The following is a 23,804-nucleotide window of genomic DNA, read 5'->3' on the forward strand; positions in this document are numbered from 1 at the left end:
GTATGTACTCAATATTTGGGTCTTCAATTTTCTTCCATTGATCTGTGTGTCTATTTTTGTGCCAGTATTATGTTGTTTTTATGACTGTAGCTCTGTAATACAGTTTAAAATCTGGTATAGTAATCCCCTCTACCCCCAGCATTGTTCTTAGTGCTCAGAGTTGCTTTGGCTACCCGAGGTCTTTTGTACTTCCATGTGAATCTTAGGATTTTTTTTCCAATTCTGTGAAAAATATCTTGGGGATTTTGATTGGCATTGCATTGAATCTATAAATGGCTTTTGGTAGGATGGTCATTTTCACAATATTAAATATTTCCATCCATGAGCATGGGAGGCCCTTTCATCTTCTGATGTCTTCCTTAATCTTTTCTTTAAAGATTTAAAATTTTCATTGTAGAGGTCTTTAATGTCTTTGGTCAGGTTTATTCTGAGATTTTTTTTTTTTGCAGCTATTGTGAAAGGGAGTGTTCCATGTGCTCTTTCTCTGATTGCTTGTTATTGGTATATAGAAAGGCTACAGACTTTTGTAGATTAATTTTGTAACCTGCCACTTTTCTGAATGTGATAATTTCTAGGAGTTTTCTAGTGGAATTTTTGACATCTCTTAGATATAATATCATATCATCTGCAAAAAGGAGTAATTTGGTCTCTTCTTTTCCAATGATTACTACTTTATTTTTCTGCTCTTGTCTTATTGCTCTTGCAAGAGTTTCAAGCACTCTGTTAAAGAGAAGTGGACGTTGCGGTATGTCCCTTCCAGTCCAATTCCTCTAGGACTTTGAACATAAATGCATATTGAATTTTGTCAAAGGCCTTCTCTGCATCTATTGAGATGACCATGTGGTTCTTGCCTTTGAGCCCATTTATATGATTTATAACGTTTATTGACTTACATATTTTGAACCACCCTGCATCTCTAGGATAAAGCTGACTTGATCATGGTGGATGATCTTTTTGATGTGTGTCTGTATGCAGTTTGCAAGTATCTTTTTGAGAAGTTTTGCATCTATGTTCATTAAGGATATGAGCCTATAGTTTTCTTTTTTGGTTGTATATTCACCTGGCTTTGGTATTAGAGTGATGCTGGCTTCATAGACGGAATTTGGAAGTTCTCCCTCCATTTCTATCTTTTTGAATAAATTAAGTAGTATTGGATGCAGATCTTTAAATGTCTGATAGAATTCTGCTGTAAATCCATCTGGTCCTGGACTTTTTTTAGTCGGGAGGTTTTGTATTACAGTTTCAATTTCCTTATGTGTTATGGGTTTGTTTAAGCTGTCGATCTCTTCTTGGTTTAGTTTTGGTGGTTCCCATGCTTTTAGATACCTGTCCATTTCTTTTAGGTTTTCAAATTTAGTAGCATATAGGGTTTTTTTTGTTTTTTGTTTTTTGTTTTTGGTCTTTTTGAGACAGTGTCTCCCTGTAGCCCCAGCTGTCCTGGAACTTACTATGTAGCCAGGCTGGCCTTGAACTCACAGAGATCCACCTGCTTCTGCCTCCCGAGTGCTGGGATTAAAGGTGTGCACCACCACGCCTGGCAGCTTATAGGTTTTTAAAGTATTCCCTTATAATGTTCTTGATCTTTTTGGGGTCTGTTGTGATGTTTCCCCTTTCATCTCTGATTTTGTTGATTTGGAGGTGCTCTTTCTTTCTTTTTGGTTAACTGGGCTAGCAGTCTATCAATCTTGTTTATCTTTTCAAAGAACCAGCTCTTGGATATATTAATTCTTTATTGTTTTCTTTGTTTCTATTTCATTAATTTCTGCTCTGGCTTTTGTTATTTCTTCTTGTCTGCTGGGTTTGGGTTTCATTTGTTGTTCCTTTTCAAGTGTCTTGAGTTGCAATGTTAAGTCATTTATTTGTGTTCTTTCCGATTTTTTTTTTTTTTGGGTCTTTTTGAGACAGGGTCTCCCTGTAGCCCCAGCTGTCCTGGAACTCATTCTGTGGACCAGGCTGGCCTTGAACTCACAGAGATCCACCTGCCTCTGCCTCCCGAGTGCTGGGATTAAAGGCGTGTGCTATCATACCCAGCTCTTTCCAATTTTTTAATGTAGGCACTTAGAGCTATAAACTTACCTCTAAGGATTGCTTTCAACGTGTCTCAGAGGTTTTGTTGAGTTGTATTGTCCTTTTCATTTAGTTCCAGGAATACTTTTATTTCTTTCTTAATTTCTCCTTTGACCCATTCATCATTCAGGAGTGTGTTGTTTAATCTCCATGTGTTCGTGTGGTTACTAGGGTTTCTTCTGGTGTTGATTTTAAGCTTTATTGCATTGTGGTCTGATAGAATGCATGGAATTATTTCAATCTTTTTGTATTTGTTGAGGTTTGTTTTGTGCCCCAGTATACAGTCTGTTTTGGAGAAGGTTCAATGGGGTGCTGAATAGAAAGTATATTCTTTGGTGCTTGGGTGGAATATTCAGTAGATGTCTGTTAGGTCCATTTGATATATGGTATTGTTTAATTCATATGTCTCTCTGTTAATTCTCTTTCCTGTTGACCTATCTAATGGAGACAATGGGGTACTGAAGTCCCCTGATATTAATGAGTTGGGATTAATCTGGGTCCTAAAGTCCTGTAGTACTGTTTTTATGAAGTTGGGTGCACCAGAGTTTGGTGAGTATATGTTCATGATTGCCATATCTTCTTGGTTTATTGTTCCTTTGATCAGAATGAAGTGGCCCTCTTTATCTCTTCTGTTTAGTTTTAAAGTCTATTTTATCAGATGTTAGAATTGCAACGCCTGCTTTTTTCTTAGTACCATTCTCTCAGTATTTTTTTTTTCCATCCTTTCACCTTAAAGTAGTGCCTGTCCTTGAAAGTGAGATGAGTTTCTTGCAGACAACAAAAAGATGGGTTTTGTTTCTTAATCCATTCACCTAGTCTGTGTCTTTTGCCTGGGGAGTTCAGTCCATTGATATTTAAAGTTATACAATTCCTGCATATTCCATCCATTCTTGTGATTTCTTAAATTTTTCATAATCTTTGCTTGAGTGGCCTAGTTTGTCTACTTTATCTGCCAGTCTTGATACTCTGTTTTCCATTTCATTCATCTTGTTGGTGAGGTTTTCTCCTGTCATTTCTAATTGGCTTACTGAGTGTTTCACTTCCTTCTTCATTTCAGGTTGAGCATTCTTCAGTATTTCTAACTCTTTTCTGAATTCATTCAGAAGTTTATCCCTATCTTCCTTCAGTTCTTTGATTTCTTTGTTTGTGTGTTCTTTAAATTTACTGAATTCTTTTATCATGTTTATAATTGTTCTTTTGAGATATGTGTCCTGGATTATCTCTAGGAGGTTCTCACTGTACTCTGCTAGAGGACTATTGGTACTTGGTAGGGACATATTATTTTGGTTTTTCATGTTATTATTTTTTTCTCTGTGACTTTGACATGTGAATTTCTTTCGTAGTTTCTGATTCTTGTGTTAGACTCAAGCTGAGATTTTGATGGCTATTTCTTTAAATCTGTTTGAGGAGAATTAGCACCTTTGCTTTTTGAGACTTTGTTGTCAATAATGTTTTATAATTTTCTTTCTTTTTTTAACGTTTATCGTGTGTGTGTGTGTGTGTGTGTGTGTGTGTGTGTGTGTGTGTGTGTATCCATACATGTTTGTGAGCTTATCATGGCATGCAGATTGAGGTCTGAGGACAATTCTGGGTATCAATCTCAGGTTGTCAGCCTTGGCAGCAATTGCCTTTACCCACTGAGCCATTTTGCTGGCCCCTATTTTATGATTTTCTATTGGGTGACTTTTCGTGTTTCTTCTGAGACTTAAGTCTTATGTATTTAAATAATATCACATCTTTATACTGTCTATTATGTAAAAACTAAATGATGTTTTTATGTTGATAAATCTGGAAGCCTTACTGAATTCAATCATAAAAGATGCATGAAGTACATAGTCATGGTATCCACAAGTAACAGTTGTAGTTCCAGTCCTTTTATCTCTTTTATCTTTTATTTCTGACCGAGATATTTCATTAGATGTTGAAGGCAAATGTCCCAGCTTTCTTCTGCTATCAGGAATAGGGCTTCAGTGTCTAGAATTAACTATGATATTTCACATTTGGTTTTAAATAATACCCTTCCTCATATTAAGGAAATTTGTTTCCTTTCGTTCTTCATATAAGAAGGACTTTAAAAAGCTGTTAAAATCACTTTAAAATTATGATTATTTTCATTTGTTGAGATTTTTATCTTTATTCTGTTGACATATCAAATTATGTTGATTTTCTGTCACAGTTTGTATTCTTGGTGTAAAACTGACTTGGTCACAATGCATTATTCGTGACAATAGCTGGATTCAGTTGGGAAATTTATGTGTTATTAACATCCTGAACTGACTTTTTCACATTGGCTAAAACTGTGTTTGGAGTTTTTTTTCTCATTGATTTCTCAGGACCCACAGTTCTCATATGTCAGTATAATAACTAGTTTCATATTATTTACAATGAAATGTAAGCATTCACTCAGGGAACGTGGCTGCCAAGCTGCATGTGGTTGAGCCACAGGAATTTGAAGAGTCAAGTTTGTATTTACGTTTCATCTTTGATATACTGCATAGGGTGAAGCTGAAGCTGCTATAGGTGTTGGGAGTAGACTTGGAGATTTCTACCCATTATCACTGCTCTCTCCCCCATTCCCCAGATATATCCCACCCCCTTCACTTCTCCTCAATTGTTTCCTGTCTTCAGTCAAGTATTTTATAGTTGAGAACTCATTAAAGTTGGTTGCCGGGCCCAGCAGCTGCTTGCCATGAGGGATAGTGTGGTCCTATGAGGAGGTCCATTCCAACAGCCAGGCTCTCCCAAGTAAACCATGGAGAGGACAGTACAACCCATCTCATGAATATATGCCATTCAGATGATGTAATTTTTGAGTGTTTAAAATTGTGAGAATGCTTTCATAGTACAATATTAATTGGAGGTATGAGCATATTCCTTGAAAATTACACATACAGTATATGCGTGTGTATATGTACACATGAATATATATCATGTGACTTTTCTGCTGACTTTTCTATATTATAAATTTTTGTTAGCTGGCTGTGGTGGTCACATGCGTCTTTAATCCCAGCACTTGAGAGGCAAAGGCAGGCACATCTCTGTGAGGTCAAGGTCAGTCTGGTCTACATAGAGAGAGTTCCAGGCCAGCTGGGGCTATAGAGAAACCTTATGTTTAAAAAAAACAAAACAAAACAAAAAACAAAAAAAAATTTGTGTGTGATAAAAGTCTGCCTTATTTGTATAAAGAAAAATAAATTTGTTTTTCTTTTGAGAGAAAACTGTGGTGTCATGGTAATATTGTGCCAAATAGTTAACAGTTAGAAACTAAGTCCACTAATAGGGAAGTAGTATATTATAGGATATGTGATTGGTACATTAAAATACTACTAGTTTCTTAAAACTTAATATCGCTTAATATTCTTTTTTTATTTTAGGCAAACTTTGGAGTCGGAGTTTAAAACTAGCTTATACTCTACTTAATAAGCTGACCAGTAAGAATGACCCACTACTTAAACCTGGAGACAGAGTAAGTAGCTAGGCTATAACTTTGAATGAGTCAAAACAGAGACTTAAAAATATTTTATTGAAAACTATATTCTAATAATTGTTTAAAATTATAGTATTAACACAGGAGATTTAAAGCTAGCAATGAAAAACTAACGTGGAAACGTTTTGATACAGAATTAAGTGACCATTCTTCTCATTCTTCCTCTGATTTTCCAGCTTTTTTCCTATTTGGCTTCATGTATGTTGATGTTAATAAATACTAAATTTTCAAAGCTTCTATTTTATTATTTAACATTGTTCTGACTTTGAAATTTGATGTGCTTTATACTTTTCTCTTTCCCTATCCTGTGTGGCTAGGCAGCTTCTTTTTGCTTCCGTCCACGTAGAAAACAAAGAGGAGTAGAAACTTATTCTCTCATCCCACACTGCCCTGAGTGATAGGCAGTAGTCTTATGGGACTATTTAAATGAACCAAAATTAGATAAAATTAAAACTGCAAGTTAGGTGTAGTGTCACATACCTGTAGTCCCAAAGGAAATTGCAAAAGCAAAAAGATTACCACAAATTTGAAGCCAGCCTGGAACCTGATCTACATGGTAAGTTCCAGATCAGCCAGGGTTACAGAGTGAGACCCTGTCCCCAAAACAAAACCAAACAAAACACCAGAAAAGATAATTCCTCAGCTACAAGAACCACATACTAAGGACTCAACAGCTAGGTATATATGCTAATAGCTGCTGTGAGGATAACTGGGGATAGTGTTGGCTGCTCTTGTAGAGGGCCTGGGTTTGGTTCCCCACCCATATGGCAGCTAATAATTGTCCATAACTCCAGTTCCAGGGGGATCTAACACCCTCTTCTGACCTCCACAGGCATTGCACAGTATGGGCACACTTACATACATGCGGACAATATACTCATACACATAATAATAAGTAAAATATTTTCAAAAAGGTAAATAACTCCTGAAGAATGACACCAGAGGTTGTCCTCTGGTACTATATGCTTATACACATGTACTCATATGTATTTGCACACACAAAACCATGTATAAACATACAACACAATAAATAAATAATAAACAAACTAGTAATTCTTAGATTCACTCAACACACAAATCAAGAATTCTTACAGGTTCATTCTGAAGCACAATATAAAATCTCATCTGTAAACACAATGTTTCAAAGTGTGGTTCTTATACTGTTCACACTTTTAAACCAAGTACACATCTGCTTTCTTTCTGATGGTAGCAGCCATCACCACTTTTATTTCCTTTGCTTTCTCTGCATGAACTGGATAACTTATCCTAAGCACTCTGTCAGATGTATTAAATGCCTATTATATTATGCTCCAAATAACTAGCCAGACCATGGAACATCTAAGTTTTACTTGTTGATGTCTACTCCACCCCATCCCAGGGCGTTGGTCCTCTGGTCCTGTTTGGGCTGTTTCCTGGTTGCTGCAAGGCCATCCTTCAATCTTCTGTTTGGGCCCTACACTCATTTAGCTGAAACACAAGCGGTCTCCAACAAAGACTGCTTGTAAACCAACTTGTTTTGAACTTCCATGCCTGAAAATGGCTCTGCAGCCCTCAGACCTGTTTGGAAATAGAAGCACAGGCTAAAAGTCATATGCCTTTTGGATTGCTGAAGCCACCTCTAGTTTTACTGCTGAGAAATACCAAAGCCACTATGCCTACTGGTTCAATACAGCATGTACACTAGTCTCCAACTCCAAAAGGTCTGAGGTTCTTTGCTGTGCCCCTGAAGTCACCCTGTTGTGTTGTATGCTGTGGAGTAGGTCTGCGCATCTCCTTCACCGTGTTTGCCCTGCAGGTGCAGAGCTTCATTCTGTGCTACTGCTGCACTCAAGTGGCTCTGCTTTCCATTCCCCTGTCTCCTGGACTCCCAGTATCAGTCAAGTCTGTAATTTTCTGTTGTTGTTTTCTGGTTCTCTCTCTCGCTCTTTCCCTCTTTCCTTCCCTCTCTCTCTCCTCCTGACTCCCTCATTTTAGTTTTCCAAGAAACAGAAGAAAGATAGAAAACATTTTTAAAATGATTGGTTTGGAGTGCAGCAAAGATTAGATTATAAAATCTAATGTGGGAAAAAATTGAATTATCTTGATCATTCCTGAGTAGATTTCATGGCTTTTGTTTTTTTGTTTTGTTTTGTTTTGTTATTTTTCTCTTGTAGGTGGCGCTCGTGTTTCCAAATAGTGACCCTGTGATGTTCATGGTTGCATTTTATGGGTGTCTCCTGGCTGAACTGGTTCCTGTCCCCATTGAAGTACCATTAACAAGAAAGGTAATAAATGTGGGCCAGGCCTAGGACTTGGTGCCTTACCTAAGGCACCTAAGTTCTCTTTAGGTGTACTGGTGACTTGTTCATATCCTGTTCTCTGTGGAATGGTAGCTTAACACAAACAGGTGCTTGGAGGAAGACAGTAGCAGACAGGCCTACGAGCACCTTGGAGAGCAGTTAGGTGGAATGTGCCCATAGACCCCTTCTTGCTTTTTTGTAGCTGTGAGGTGGAGAACCAGATGCACTGTGGTATGGTAGAGCTATCATATTACCTGCTTGAATTTCCCAACAGAAATGATAGGTGTTTTGTCTTCCAGTGAACAGAATTTGTGATTCAACAAGGTTTTGTGGACTTTATGATTATTTATTTAATTATAATTTTGAATAAATAGGACAATAGTTCTTACATGTTTCTGTTCTCTTACATGGCAGGCATCTTTTTTTATTCATAAGTTATTAATGTGAGAGATTTTCTTGCTCTAGGTAACTATACCATTTTGAATATAAAATCAGTAGTCTGGTTGGAAAATACCATTTTCGTGGTAGACCTGGCATATATTTTAGAAAATCAGGGTTTTCTATCCTCTTGATTCTGTGGTCAGGAAGTTATCTAATTTTATTTATTTTTATTTTATTTATTTGAGACAGGATTTCCCTATAACTCCAGCTTACCTAGAACTCACTATGTAGATGATGTTGGCCTGGATCTCATAGAAATCACCTTTCTCTGCCTCCTGAGTGTTGGGATCACAGGCATGTACCACCACACCTGACTCAGACAGTTATTAACATGAGCACAGTGAACAAATGCTTAAGAATCTCAAAAGTAAAATTTGCAAATAAAACCAGTAGATCTCCAGGGGCAATATGTGATAGTTATGCATTTGAATAATTATTAGGGGGAAAAAAACAAGATTTACTAAGCTTATAAGAAAACGATGGAAATTTGCTGAAGGACATGCATAAAAGATATGAGTAAAGTGAGAGTTTCTATGTGGAAGTGAATAGTATGATCAGGACGGGCCCCCAGGCTTATTTGTAAATTTCAAACATGACTCAGTATAAATTTCAGTGCCTATTATGTTTAATGTTAAAATGTTTCCAAATTTCATTTCTAAGAAAAGAATTTGAGAAATTATCCCATTATCTAGATCTTTGATAAACCAAAAATATCTTCTAAATTTAAAAGCAATTGCCTTATTTCCATGAAAATATAATAACCTACCAGTAATGAGACTGAATTTGTTTAGTTTTATGACAGGTGAAAGAAAGCTCTATTCTGTCACAACCTGGAACTCTAGTGGTTGGGGCTGTGGCTTCTGCTCCCATAAGCACTCCACCTCTGCTGTTTTTGCTCTTTCACAGGATGCCGGCAGCCAGCAGGTTGGGTTTTTACTGGGCAGCTGTGGAGTGACCCTGGCCCTGACCACAGATGCTTGTCAGAAGGGTCTGCCTAAGGCACAGACAGGAGAGGTGGCAACTTTCAAAGGTGAGGCCTCCAGAGGCATAGGAAGTGTGTTCTGGCTACATCTATCATTTGTCTGTGTGCTGTAGGTATACTGTGTCAGAAACTAAGCATTATAGACTGATGGGTCTTTATCCAAAATTTAGAAGTGATACTTTAAGACCTTGGTGAATCTTGGCTTTTGTCTGACCCATGTAGTATCCTTTGGCCAGGTTTATCTACTTAAATAAAAGGAAATGAGACTAAAACTTGAATACTTCATCTCCCAGGGGCTGGTGACTACATGTTAGATACAGATTCCACATGTGTGGATCACAGTCTTCTGCCTGCCTTTCACCCAACATCCTGTTTGCTGTCATAGGTTGGCCCCCCCTCGCCTGGCTGGTGATTGATGGGAAACATCTGACCAAGCCTCCCAAAGATTGGTACCCTCTGGCCCAGGACACAGGACCTGGGACTGCCTACATTGAAGTAAGGATACCCTCATTTAGCACATAGATACATCTCTTACAGGCTTGGGTCTTGGGTTTCATAAAAAGATAGCTATTTATTTATTTATTTATTTATTTATTTATTTATTTATTTATTATTTATTACTTTTTAAAACTTCAGGTTAAGTTTCTTGTTTTATTTGTACCCCAGATGTAGAAGTGCCATATAGAACCTTCATCGGGTCATTTCAGGCTTTACCCTGACCGAATTCATCCCTAATTGTCCCTCCCGGGATACAAGCAGTTATGATACAGCTGTGTACACTGTTGTCTTCTGACACCACCCTAGGTCCCTTAAGAGTCAGGGTATGAAGGGCTTTGGATGGCCGATGAGGGACAGATGACTCTAGCTGCTGCTTTTTAAAATTCTGTCAGTCTCTGTCTGTCTACTGTGACTTTGGAAATTCCATGTCACTGTTTTTCTTCCTTGAAATTTTGCAGTATAAAACCAGCAAAGAAGGCAGTACCGTGGGGGTCACTGTATCCCATGCGTCCCTGCTGGCACAGTGTCAGGCTCTGACTCAGGCATGCGGGTACGTGGAAGGTAAGGTTTCCCATGCAGGATGGCAGCTTTTCCTGCCTGCATAGGTTTCTGATGTACTTGGTCTCACCCTGGAAGCTATTGCTGAGCGTGGCATATCTACCCTGAGTGATAACTTTGACCTTTAATGCAGCTGCACCAGATAGGGGGTGCAGCCATCTACTGGCATGCCTTGGGGGGTATCTCTGCTTGTGTGGGCCTGGAGGGGTGGGTATAAAATACCACTAGCAGAGCCTGGGCTGCCCCACTAAGGACAGTTTTGGTGAAGTTTTGTCTACACTGATTTTATAGAATATGAGACTTGTGGATCAGCCATTCATTTATGTACAGTGGGCTGATTCAATTGGTGATGTACTAAAGGGCAGAACATTTTGCATTATAAAAAGTGGAAAACAAGGTATGGAGAGATCGGTCAGTGGTTAAGAGCACTGGCTCCTCTTGCACAAAATCTGGGTTCAAATCCCAGCACCACATGGTGCCTAACAACCATTGGTAACTCCAGTTCCAGGAGATCTGACACCCTCTTCTGGCCTCTGCGGGCACTGCACAACATGCGTGCACTTACATGCAGGCATAATAGTCATACACATAAAATAAATTTTAAAAAAGTGGAAAACACTCTTCTTGGGGCATTTTTTTCTGTTACTGTTTTTGTTTTGTTTGAATATATTTGTGGCTTGAGCAATCATTCATGTAGGTTAAATATCTTTATGGTCTTAGGTTGTCTTTTGTTAAAGTAGAAGCAGCCCCTCATTTACTATTATTAGTATTTTAAGTTACTATTATTTTATATTGATAGATAATAATTATATTTCTGGAGAACAGTATGAAATACATTATTTTAAAAACTGTAAAAATAGACTCATGATAGTTTTCTTATAATGCAGTACTTTTTAATTAGATCTATAAAATCAAGTCTCATAGGTTCTTCAGATCCACTGTTATTCATTTAATGCATGTCACCTTTAATTTATCTCTTAAACTAACAGGGACACAGAGATTGTTTTTCACAGTGCAGCATCACCTCTGGCATTTCTGTTCAACTTTGATCTGTTTAAGTTGGGTATTTCTGGGTGGTTATGGTTGAAGCTAGGTCTGCTCATAGCCCCAGATGCTAGTCTTTCCTCTGTGTGAAATGTCAGCCAGAGGAATCTGTCAGGTTTTTGTTGTTGTTTTGTTTTGTTTTGTTTTAATCTTTGTGTGTGTGCATTAACATAAGTGTTTATGTGTGTGAGTACAAGTGTACGTGTGCTATTGTGTGCATGCAGAGATCAGAGGACAGCCCCAACTACAGTCATCACCTTCCACCTTGTTTGTTACAGGGTCTTCTCTTTTTAAAATTTTTAATTTTTATTTATTATTATTATTATTTGTGTGTGTGGGAGAGAGGGAGGGAGAGAGAGAGACAGAGAGAGAGAGACAGAGAGACAGAGAGACAGAGAGATTGAGGAGGAATTGAGGAGGAAGATGCATGCTGCTGCGCACATGTGGAGGTCAGAGGACAGCTATGTGGAATTCTCCACTTTGGTTCTTTCCTTCCACCTTTATGTTGATTCCAGTGATTGAACTCAGGTCATCAGGCTGTGTAGCAAGTGCCTTTACCTACTGAGCCATCTTTGCAGCTCAAGACAGGGTCTCTTGGTGTTAGCCACTGCATATGCCAGGTTAGCTGGCCCACAAACGTCTAAAGATTGTCCTGTCTCTGCCTCTTATCTTGCTGTAAGAACATTGAGATTACAGATGTGTGCATCCAGCTTTAGGTGGGTTCTTAGGATTCGAACTTGGGTTCTCATGCTTGCATGGCACTGTGTTAGTTCTTCAGCCCTTCATCGGGAGTTCTGAACAGAGAACTGCATGGCTCTATACATGGTATCAGCTGTGTGTTCTGAACTCAGGAGGGAGAGTGTCTTTCTGAGAGGTGACAGGAACCACTGCTCTTTACAAGGAAGATGCAAGACTATAGGCTGTGGGTGTGAGAACTGGGGAGAATCTGAGTAGGAAGGTGAAAAATAAGTGTCCATGACACTTCCTCGTCCTGTTGATTCTGAAGAGTGGTCACTCAAAATGGTGAAAACTTGTAGTGACCCATCTGTAGTCTGTATGTGGCATCGTGTGTGGCATGGTTTGGGACTGATGATCAGCATAGTTCTCTATTCCAGTCCAGAATTATGTGTTTCCAGTCATCTGGACAGCTGAGCTTAGTGTTAATTGGTGCATGGTATTTGAAAGTGCTATTTCTGTTTCCTAAAGCTCTGATATACTTGTCTACTCATCTCAGAATTTCTCTAGAAAGCGTGCAGAGCTTATGAAGAACTATTTATTGGTTTAATTTTTTTTTCTGCTTTCAGCGGAAACATTAACAAATGTGCTGGACTTCAAAAGGGATGCTGGTCTGTGGCATGGAGTCTTAACAGTGAGTATTGTTTGCCAATGACTAGTATTGAATCAAGAGATGATCAAACCTATGAAATATTGGCATGCTGGTCTGTTGGTTTTATTTTGCTTTTTTTTTTTGACATGGCTTAATCCTGCCTACCCTTGAGCTGGTCCATTTCTCTTTTCTAGAGTGTCATGAATAGGATGCATGTGGTCAACATTCCATATGCACTAATGAAGGTCAACCCACTCTCCTGGATCCAGAAAGTGTGTTCCTATAAAGGTAGCAGAAGACTGCCTTTATTTGTCTTACCTTTCTTTAAAGATTTCTCTCCAGCTAATCTTTAGTAATTAAGAAAAAATGAAGGCAACACATAGAACTTCGGGTATGAGCTGAAGAGGCTGTTTTAGGGCTGTCTCTGAAGGCTGACTTGGTCCTGACCCAAGGTAACCTGTACAAGACCTGGACAGCTACTTGAATGGAGTAACTGAGCTCTTTGCTGAAGGACCAGGGACTCCTGATTTTGTTCTTTTGAAACTTCCTTCACAATCACATCAGTATTTCTAATCTTAGTATTTGAGATGGTTTTCATTTGAGATTAGGACTTTTGAAGCTACCAATAGTAGAAAGGTTGTTGTTCAAATGATACAGCCTATGCAGACAAGTTGGGATAGACAAGAAAGGCCATCAGTGGGGTCTGGGCCCTGTTCTTCTCCCTATCACCAAATAGGAAACCCCTGCTCATTGGCACCTACACAGCTCCAGCATCTCTCTGTCCCTGCCCAGTGGAGCTCAGCGGCCCCTAAAGCTCCAACCTTCCTTGAACTGCCTGTGTTGCTGTACCTGGCTTGTGCTGGTGATGGTACATACTCTGTAGGTGTGTCTCCAGAACAGCATCTAATTACAACCTCTCTTGTATCCCATTTTGTGGAAGAAAACAAGGCCTGGTTGGAACGAATCAGCTTTATTTGGCACTGTACACTCACTGTACAATCAGCACACAGCCAGATTGAGGTTGACTCTGTCTACTTTTAAATCCCAGATTCATTTGATCTCATGACCTGGAGGCTGCTGGTGCCCTGCAGACCAAGTTATACAGTGGTGCTGGCAATGAGGCAGCACAAGACCAGGGTCAGCACCTTGGGGAGGGACAGCAAAAGCTTGAGGCAAAACAGGCTATATGTAAGGACTAAGATAGAGCTTCTGATTAAAAAAAAAAAAGGGAGCAAAAATGGATCTGAATGTATTATATCTAAATTGTATCTCAAAATTAAGTTTTAAGGAGAAAGGGGTTGGAGTAAGTTAGGCAGCCGTGAGAGAACTGCAAGGTCAAGAGTCTGATCCATACATTAGATCTTGTGGGGTGTGTGAACCTCTGCATAGAATGAAGTGTAGTGGTATGTTGGTGTGTGAGGGTGCTTTCCCTTGTGACACAAGGACTTTTGTATTCCTTTCTCTTTGTAGCCCGGGCTGCCTTGGTGAAGTCTCGTGATATGCACTGGTCTCTTCTGGCACAGCGAGGTCAGAGGGACGTCAGTCTTAGCTCTTTGCGCATGTTGATTGTAGCTGATGGTGCTAACCCATGTGAGTAGATTGTGTGATCTATGGTGGATTTGTGGTGTTTGCCCCCATGACCCTTGACTTTTCAGGTGTGGACTGAACAACCTGTTGAAACAGAATCTGTTGAAAAAAAGTTAAAGCTTCATTACTGACAATATTAAATGAAGCATAAATGTCCTACAATGTTCCATGATATGCAGTCTCTTGTTGGCTACTCATTGGTGGGTCTCTACATCTAGTATCATCAGTGTTTCTCAGTTACTTGGCAGGCTCTTATACTGGTCTAGAACCTGAAGCCAGGAGAGTTGTTTCCATTACTTGGTCCAGGAAAAGGTACAAGAGGGCAGGGCCTCAGTAACAACAGGATCAAAAACAGCTTCTGTGAGAAATTTCCAAACTTTTACTTGCTGGTGATTTGGAAATATATCATGTGTGTTTTATAGTAGCCACCCCTGCCATAAAAAGTGTTGCTTTGCTGAATTGTAACAGTGATCTTGTTAAAACAGGCTTATGTGCAGACAGGACTGGGTCAGCATAGCTGTTGGGCCAGTTTGATGCCTCATGAGCGGTAGCTCATGCTCCACTTCCATTGCTTTATGCAGGGTCAATATCTTCCTGTGATGCCTTCCTCAATGTCTTCCAGTCTAGAGGTCTGAGGCCAGAGGTCATCTGTCCTTGTGCCAGTTCTCCTGAAGCACTAACAGTAGCCATCCGCAGGTAATTAAATTGCCTTCTGCTTCATTCAAGTCTTCCATTTATGACTTAAGCTGCCTCTGCCCCCAAGTTTGTGATTTGTTTCTGACTGTTGGAAATCCTGAAGAAGGAAGAAAGCCATACTCACCACAACATTCCAGGTTTACTTGTGTAGCAGTGGTACAGGCTGCAGTTCCATACTCCTTACCAGTTTGGAGCCATGCTAAGAGTTTGGTAGCAGGTTCCTGGTGTACACTGCATTCTCTCAGAATCCCAGCATGTTATTTCCTTCATGCTTCTTCCCAAATTAATATCTTGCTGTCTCATGCATGGTCATATGTAAATGTGATAGCTGAAAAACAATTCCTTATTTTGAGAAAGGTCCTGCTGGCTGTGGGGGTCTGCTGAAGAGGACCTTTAACCTGCCAGGAGAGGTACCCAAACACTCCAGCTACTAAAGGCCCCAGTTGCTCTCATGGTGATTTCCTTTGTGTCACCTCTTGCAACTTGGAGTGTGTTGTGTATGTTGGAGGGAGAGGCTTTGAGGTTGCCCTGAGCCCTGTTCCCCAGGGGTTAGTGTCCTAGTACCTGGGCCTTTAGCTCCTTCCTGTGTTTCCCTCAAATACCATATTGCTCTAAAACAGCACCTGGCCCTCTGGGTTCACTTTTCTTCTCTTACTGTGAATCACCTATTTTTGCTACCCCTGCTCCCCTGCGGGGCTTCAGGTCACATGCTTATAGCTGAGGGCATCTCTTTTAGCTTTTTGCTCTCAACTCATTGCTGCAGAATCACCTCAGCTCTGGTCATGTATGCATTGAACTCATAATTTTCAAGTAGTATGTACTTATAAATATGTAGGTTTTAAGTAACTTCAATTTTAGTAACATTAAAAATGACACCTTTATCTTTTGCAAGCTGTCATCACTTGGGAAGAGCTCCACCGGGCCATATGCTATGAGGAGGTAATAGCTAATAGGCACCATGAGGCTGAGCCAGCTCTTCACATGTGTACAATATCATGGTCCATTGTAGCACACTGGCCTTTACTGGCCACTCTGTCAACCTGGCTACCTAGGACTCCATGTGAGGGTCCTAAGATAACTAGGTAGAAGCTGAGTCACCTCTAATGACCTGCCTTACAAATCACACAGTGTCACTTGCCCTGAAGTCATGGGCCTGCTTCTGATGGTAAGTGTTGAGGTCATATTACAGAGAGGCACATGATTTGGAGATATCTTGAGAGCTTTAGAAAACACTGTCCTAACAAGTCCATACACAGAGCAGATACTTTGGTGAGGAAGTGTAATGCAGGCAAAGTGGGTCCTCTGTACTGTCTCCCTTAGAGTGACAGCCCTTGTCAGTCAGCCTGCCGGTGCTCTTGTCTCTAGACCACCAGATCTGGGAGGACCTCCTCCAAGAAAAGCTGTCTTGTCAATGAATGGTCTGAGCTATGGTGTGATCAGAGTTGACACTGAGGAGAAGCTGTCAGTCCTCACTGTTCAGGACGTTGGCCAGGTGATGCCTGGAGGTAAGAAGCAACCAGAATGCATCTGCAATTAGCATTGATTGACAGAATACAAAAGGTACAAACTTTCCATGCACTCTAGATAGCTCTGAATGCATGCCAGGCACTGTCCTCCAGCCTCATGTCTGTCAGGCATTTAATACTCTGTAGTCACTATCGAACTATCTCTGAGAAAAAGTTGTTACTGTAAATCCCTGGGTGACAAGGTCATCTGAGTAGCAAGCACCTGTGATAACAAGAGATGTGGAAACTTTCCAGACATTCATATGAATTTCAAAAAAGCCCACGGGTGCCTTTTTGCAGAAGTTGGCCTGTGGGCTTTCTCACTGCTGGCCTGAGGTAGAGCAGTGAGAAAGGAGTGTTGGCATAGCCTTCTGGTTAACTCCCTGGCTAGTTTTTATACTTTCCAGGGCCACTTACCCAAGGAATGGTACTGTCCATAGTGTTCTGGGACCTCCAAATCAATTACTAATGAATAAAATTCCTCACAGACATGCCTATAGACCAATCTGATCTAAGAAAGTTCTCAATTGAGGCTTCTCTTCTCTGATGATCTAGGCTCTCAAGTTGACAATTAAGGTTAATCAGAACACTCTTTTGGTGACTTTCAGAGGTAGGGTACCATGTCTCATATCTAGTCACCCTTGACCCCAGTAATGCCCTGTTTCTGCCAGAGGTGCTGGTCCCTTGTCTGCCTGGCACTCTGACCTCAGGCTTCAGGTCTGTTCCACGGGCAACCTTGCTGACAGATGGGCTCCTGACCCAGAAGCTCCAGGTGGACTGGCCTGTATATAGGCAGAGCTCTGACTAGGACAAGCATAGAGATTTAAACTGTGGTTTCTAGCTCTCCCTTTTTATGCATGTGAATTATATTTATTTCTATAACTATACTCCTACATAGAAACATTAGTCTTATAGAATGCTTGAATGTGCAGTTGACATTTTTTCAAAAGCAGCAGAGAAGGCGTGGTGGCTGACACCAATAATCTCAGCACTTGGAAGGGTGAAGTAGAGAGATCCTGAGTTTGAGGCCAGCCTAGGCTGTATAGTGAGACCTTGTCTCAACAAAAAACAAAATAAAAATAGCAGAGAATACAGTAATAATTTTTACTTGTTATAACAAAGTACAAGCAAGTTAGAAATCTTAGGGGGAAATTGTGAGTGGTACTTATTTTGTATATACCTTCAGTGGGAGAGTACAGGTGTATGTGCATGTATGTGTGTGTGTGCACATGTGGAGGCCCAAGGACAACCTTTGGTGGTATTACTTAGGCATTTTAAACCTTATTTTTAGACAGGGTTTCATTAGCCAGGAGTTCTACAATTAGAACTCTAGACCGGCTGGCCAGTAAGTCTTACGGATCTGCCTGTCACTGCCTCCCTAACACTGGGATTACAAAAACATGCCACCGTGCTTGGCTTTTTAATATGGATTTGAAGATTGAACTCAAGTCGTCATGTTTATGTGGAAAACATTTTACTAATAGCCATCTATGTTCTCAGCCCTTGTTTTTTATTTTGAATACATATAATACATATAAAGACTGTTCAGTTATGCTCATCTGCTTTTGTTGCTGTAATACATATATACATCTGGCTTGTGTCTGTTCACAAATTCCCCAGGCATGTATCTGTACATATGTTCCCATGTGTGCACATGCTCTCCAGGTGTGTATTTGTGCATGTACTTCCTAGTCATTTGCTTTGTGATTTGGGTCCTTCCACAGCCTCTGACTGTCACCTGTTTGGCTGGGTTTACTGGCATAGTCAAACCCAGTGGTGTCTTATATTATTAGTACTTCTGTCATATTCTGTCCTGTTGGCCTCATGTATTCATCCTTGCCACAATATGAAGTAGATTTGTGGCAATTTGGTTTTTGTGACTTTCAACCCATCTCTGCCCATACCTGAGAGTGTCACTGTGGGGCTGATACCACCAGAATGGTGGAACACAGATAATCATCTCCCTCTATCTTGGCCAGATGCTTCTGGCCTCTTTTCCCTGTGCTTAGGAGAAATGAAAGATCCTATTGGCCAGGTCTTATTACATGAAAGATGTAGTATACTTTTTAATTACCTCACATTGCTCCATGCATGTGGGGTGCTGTCAGTGGACCCAGGACCTCTTAAATTCTAAGCAAGCACTCTATCACTGAGCCATAGCTTCAGCCCTCATGTTACTTATAACAAATGTTATATAAAATATAAAGATTTAATGAGTGTATCCATGCCATGAATCTCCTTATAAGAACTTGCTGCATATATATTATCTTGCTTCCATAACTTAAAAAATGACAGAAAGTAAATTTTTGTAAATAATCTATTTAAATATATACATTGATGATTTTGCATTGATTTCTCTATCTAGCTAGTGTGTGTGTTGTAAAAGTAGATGGTACCCCTTATCTTTGTAAAACTGATGAAATTGGAGAAATCTGTGTCAATTCCATTGCAACTGGGACAGCATATTATGGACTGCTTGGAATCACGAAGAATGTATTTGAGGTTTGTATCCTTTTCCTGATCTTGGAATTAAATCTTATGACCATTGATAGGCCCAAGAGTATAGGGCAGTGTGGGGGTCTGCAAGGTGTTACTCGGACCCAGAAGGGAGTCACATGCTCCACAGGCCTAGGTGGCTTTGGCCAGCAGGATTACTGGAATATTCACACAGAGAAGCAGTCAAGCTGAGAAAACAGGCTGTGGAGGGTCAGATGCCCTGAAAGTCTCTTTTCCACAGAACACCAAACCCTGGGGCATAGGCAATATGTGGCCGAGCTCTCTTCCCTGCCCACTATGTCTTTCTAGTAATCAGTGAGTTGTTTGTAGCCTGTTATCTTCTTCCCTGTTCTCGCAGACTGTGCCAGTGACTGCAGATGGAGCCCCTGTCTCTGACAGGCCTTTTACCAGGACAGGCCTTCTGGGTTTCATTGGACCAGTGAGTATGACCTCTTGTGCCCATACAGCAGCCAGAGAATATTGGGTGGTGATAAGGGACACTGCATTGCAAATGGGCTCTTGTCTCAGCTGCCTTTGATTTTTTTCTGTGGCCTTGGTCAATCATGCTTATCACCCTTGCCTATTCCTCACCTACATGCAGGGCTGTCTACTCACAGACCTGTGCTGGGCCCTAAGTGAGGTACAAAGGGGTAGGACTTTTCAGTTTTTATGTGGGTTACATGCTCATTCATTATACCTTTTTTTTTTTTTTTTTTTTTTTACTATTTTTGGTATTTAAAATTTTAAAATATTTTAAAATAAGTACTTTCTGTAGCATCTTGGCCCACTGGTTCTCAGTTGGATTATTTTACTTATCCTTCCCTGGAAACATTTGGTTGTCAGAGTGTTTTCTTAGTGGGTGTCTGGAGTCCAGAGGCTTAGCATCAATGGGCATAGGCTGGCCAGTGTCCGCAGCAGCACAGTTGACTCATGAGTCACATGATTCATCTGGAGGTCCTGCTCTTGGTACTGAGTCCCAGAGCCTTTCACATACTTAGCCACAACTTTATTCCCTCTGAGCCCTTTTTACACTGACACCCCTCCCACTCACTCCCAGTACCTCTCTTCACCTACACGATCTGTTCTATTTAATCTGGTATTGGACAATACACTTTTTTGACCCTGTGTGTGGTAATAGATTCTTTGTGCTATCAGCAATTCCTTGTGGGGTCTGACCATACTCTTTTCTCAGGATAACCTGGTCTTTGTCGTGGGCAAGCTGGATGGGCTGATGGTAGTGGGAGTCCGCAGACATAATGCAGATGATGTTGTGGCTACCGCCTTGGCCGTGGAACCCATGAAGTTTGTCTACAGAGGCAGGTGATGCACTGTAGACCCTACAACCTGGGTTTCAGATCTTTCCTGTAGTTAAATTTTGAAAGTCTATATGTTGCAACGGACCAGCCCAGACCGGGGCAGTTCAGTCCGATGGGAACAGGGTCGTCGAGAGGGTGGACAAGGAGTCAGCGAGTGACAAACAGACGCAAAGGAGCTTGATGAAAGTCTGAGTGTAATTTTTGCAGTTGCAAGGTTTGAGATATATACAGCAAAGATTACAAAAAACCGCAGAACAGTCATGCTAAGATTTACAGTTCCAGAGGTGAAAGTAAGACATAATTTTGCCAACATATCTATCTTATCAACCTGACACTAGACAGTAAATTCCTGTTTTACTGTGTTTTTTCACTGTCAGCCTTTCTCACACATTTAAGATTCTGCTCGGCTTTGTAGTCCCAAGTCAAGATGGCCTTGATTCATTAAGCACCTCATTAAGCACTTCCAGCACCAGCGGTGTCAGGTTGCTACTTTTTAACTATCTGATAACATTCCTTGCTTGTTTGTAGTGGGCCATAGGGCTTCTAAGTTATTTTAACTCTATAAGTCCCAAAAAGGCTATTTCATGCTAGGGATCCATGAAACCATACTTTTCTCTTATCCTATCAATTTTCAAATACTTTCTATATTTGCTCTTTAATGCTCTCTTATTGATTGTTTATCAAAAGACACCAAGGTGGTCTTGATCTTACCAATTTATCCATGAATTGTAATGAATAACAAGAAACCCTGTTTCTATCTATATTTATCCATCTATATTTTTCTTCTAGAAATCCATTGTTCCCTGGACTATCCAGCATTAATTCTGCTTAATTACTTCTCACTATATCTAAAATATCTTTCATTAAAATATCTTTCGATAATAGTGGTGCATCTGAACTACTATGATTAAAGGATTTCAATAAAGGCGGTGATAGCAGTGCCAAGGACACCAGGCACCTTCTGGGCCCCCAGAAAGCCCAGTGACAGTTAGAAAGATACAGTGACAGTTAGAAAATTAATAGCAAGTAAGAGCGTGCCAGGTACACTGCATGTTTCTTATCACAACCAATTCCAAGAGGCAACCTTCCTTGAAGTGCCAGCCTCAACCCATGGAGGATCTCACGCGGGCTTCATTGGAGATGGCGTGACAATATGTAGTAGAAGGAAAGCCAGTAAACCCAAATTTTCAAAATCTAAAAATTTCTGTATATCAGAGAAGTTGCACAAAGAAAAAATATAGCAGTGATAGCACAGTTAATATCCTTTGTCCAGAGTTCGTTCAGTGCCAAGTATGTAAATGGGCAAAAGGACAGGGGGACAACAGCTGTAGGTAAAAGGTGAGTAGACAACAGTGGGTCCAGTTTCCTTACTGCTTCAGAAATGCCAATTAGAAGAACAATGCCACTCTCTGAACTACCAAAGGCAGATTCTTTTTTTTATTAAGGTTTAGCGAGATAGCATATTTCATTGCTCCTGGAATAAAAATCTACCCAGCATTTTTTCATTTGGCAAGCAAAGACTTTAGAGATTGTCATTACTATTGCACAAACAACTAGACACTGGGCCTGTGACACACAGTGGACAAAGGGGCTTGGATGAAATTTTGCCTAGTTCTTACTCCCTGAGCTCTTTGTCCTAGGGGAAGCCCTTTTCTTTTTTGTTTGTCCAACTAGCTGTCTTTGAGAATTTTATACTTCTCAAGGGGATGCCTTTGTTTACTCAAATTAGGGTACCCTATGAGCTAGGCCAGACCCTGCCATTCAACATGTATTTAAGCAATAGGGAATCATGCCAAGTAGACAAAAGATAGCCATAGCCTGGGACACAAATACCTTACCAATATCCTGAACCTATGTTGGTATGTCTGTGTGTATGTAAGCGCACCTGTGTTATGAAGTGCCTGTAGAGGTCAGAAGAGAGTGTCAGATCCCCTGGAACTGGAGTTACAGATGGTTGTCAGACTAACAATTTAAACAAAACACAATAGCCGAGATAAATAGAAAAAATATGATGTTATGAATAATGTAAAAAAATCAGATTAACAGACTACTCCAGAAGAAAAAAAAGGAAAGTCGAAAGGAATATAAAAAGAGATAGGCGAGAAGAAAGGCACCCAGATGGCACTTGCAAGGAGGGTGTGCATGGAGCTGAAGGGCTGTGAGGAAGTGGGAGGCTGGCATACTATAGACTGGGGAGCCAGCTGTTCTTACTTGGTAAGCCATGAGGATGCCAAGCAGAGTGCAGCAGACTTCCCCACAGTAGAACTGATGTGAGATCACAGGCAATGGAGTTTTTAAGTTTAGACCTAGATTTTTATATTCATCTAAATTGTCACTTACTTGTGGAATTAATCTCATGCATATGAATTTCAGAAGTTTTATCTCAAAAAGTTCCATGTTGAAAACATTTTTGGACAAGGTACTAGAGAAATATTTAAGGAAGTATTACAAGAATTACAGGAAGACTGAGAAAAGCTTGCTAGGTAAAATAATGTGTTAATGGCTGGGCATGGTATTGCACACCTTTCATTCCAACACTTGGGAGGCAGAGGCAAGTAGATCTCTGAGATCGAGACCAGCCTGGTCTACATAGTGAGTTCCAAGCCAGTTGTAGCTACAGGGAGACCTTGTCTCAAAATGATAATAATAATAATAAAAAATAATAATTTGTTTATGGGATGTGTATGCTATATGTGCAGCATATGGGCATACTAGTGGGAGGAAAAAGTGATGACCCAGAGTTAGAATGGTAGATACAGTAGTTTGAGGGGCTTAGGGGAAACCAACCTTTTGACTTTGAAAGGAGAAGATTCAGCTATCCTTAATAGTTCAAAAGAAGAAAAAGGCAGTACACACACACACACACACACACACACACACACGCACGCACGCACGCACGCACGCATGCACTGAGCCAGTGAGATGGCTCAGTAGATAAAGGTACTTACTGCCAACCCTAACAACTTGAGTTTGATCCCTGGAACCTACCTGGTGGAAGGAGACAATGGGTTCCTGAAAGTTTTCCTCTGACCTCCACACATATTCTGCAGCACATGTGCACCCTCCCTCTACACAGAACACTAAATAAATAAACGTAGAAAAAAATTAAGAACAAAAGAGGACTTGTTGAAATTTGTGAAGTTAGTAGTAGAAGCAAGTCCAAATATTAGTTACAATTATACAAGGAACCTAGAGGATAAAGGGAAAGAAGGAGCTCAAGAGAGGTAGGACCATAGGAGAAGGGTATTAGTAAGGGAGAAAGGGAGGAAATGGGGGCACCTTAAGGGGGAAAACCATGATGGAGGGGTGAGACAGTGTGAGAGATAAACAATGCCTAGCTAGGTTTGAAAACCAGAGAGAACCATATTACTCCTATAACCTACTAACAATTTATACATAGCAGATCACTAAATATATGTCTAGGTAAGGTTTATCTGAGAACAACTGGTCTTTGCCCAAGATTTATCTACATGGCACACAGTAATTAAAAGTACCAGACTGGTGGAACTAACCTTCTTGGA

At 40.3% G+C, this 23,804-nt stretch overlaps 1 protein-coding gene across 13 annotated transcripts in view; it reads left to right on the forward strand.

Annotated features, from left to right (window-relative positions):
* Dip2a (disco interacting protein 2 homolog A) overlaps positions 1 to 23,804 on the forward strand; it is a 149,369-nt gene that overhangs the window by 96,549 nt on the left and 29,016 nt on the right. For 8 of the 13 annotated variants that reach the window (XM_029567068.1, XM_029567066.1, XM_029567069.1 and 5 more), the window contains 13 exons: positions 5,442 to 5,533; positions 7,708 to 7,818; positions 9,181 to 9,304; positions 9,642 to 9,751; positions 10,213 to 10,315; positions 12,661 to 12,725; positions 12,878 to 12,971; positions 14,154 to 14,273; positions 14,852 to 14,966; positions 16,287 to 16,471; positions 18,837 to 18,973; positions 19,326 to 19,406; positions 20,160 to 20,287. In XM_029567068.1, coding sequence (XP_029422928.1) covers positions 5,442 to 5,533; positions 7,708 to 7,818; positions 9,181 to 9,304; positions 9,642 to 9,751; positions 10,213 to 10,315; positions 12,661 to 12,725; positions 12,878 to 12,971; positions 14,154 to 14,273; positions 14,852 to 14,966; positions 16,287 to 16,471; positions 18,837 to 18,973; positions 19,326 to 19,406; positions 20,160 to 20,287 — 1,465 coding nt within the window. The remainder of the gene's footprint in view (positions 1 to 5,441; positions 5,534 to 7,707; positions 7,819 to 9,180; positions 9,305 to 9,641; positions 9,752 to 10,212; positions 10,316 to 12,660; positions 12,726 to 12,877; positions 12,972 to 14,153; positions 14,274 to 14,851; positions 14,967 to 16,286; positions 16,472 to 18,836; positions 18,974 to 19,325; positions 19,407 to 20,159; positions 20,288 to 23,804) is intronic. The other 5 variants (XM_008840474.3, XM_008840475.3, XM_008840479.3 and 2 more) reach the window with 2 other exon arrangements.

The sequence above is a fragment of the Nannospalax galili genome, unplaced genomic scaffold (genome assembly GCF_000622305.1).
Source record: "Nannospalax galili isolate Female #2095 unplaced genomic scaffold, S.galili_v1.0 scaffold619, whole genome shotgun sequence".
NCBI lineage: Eukaryota > Metazoa > Chordata > Mammalia > Rodentia > Spalacidae > Nannospalax > Nannospalax galili.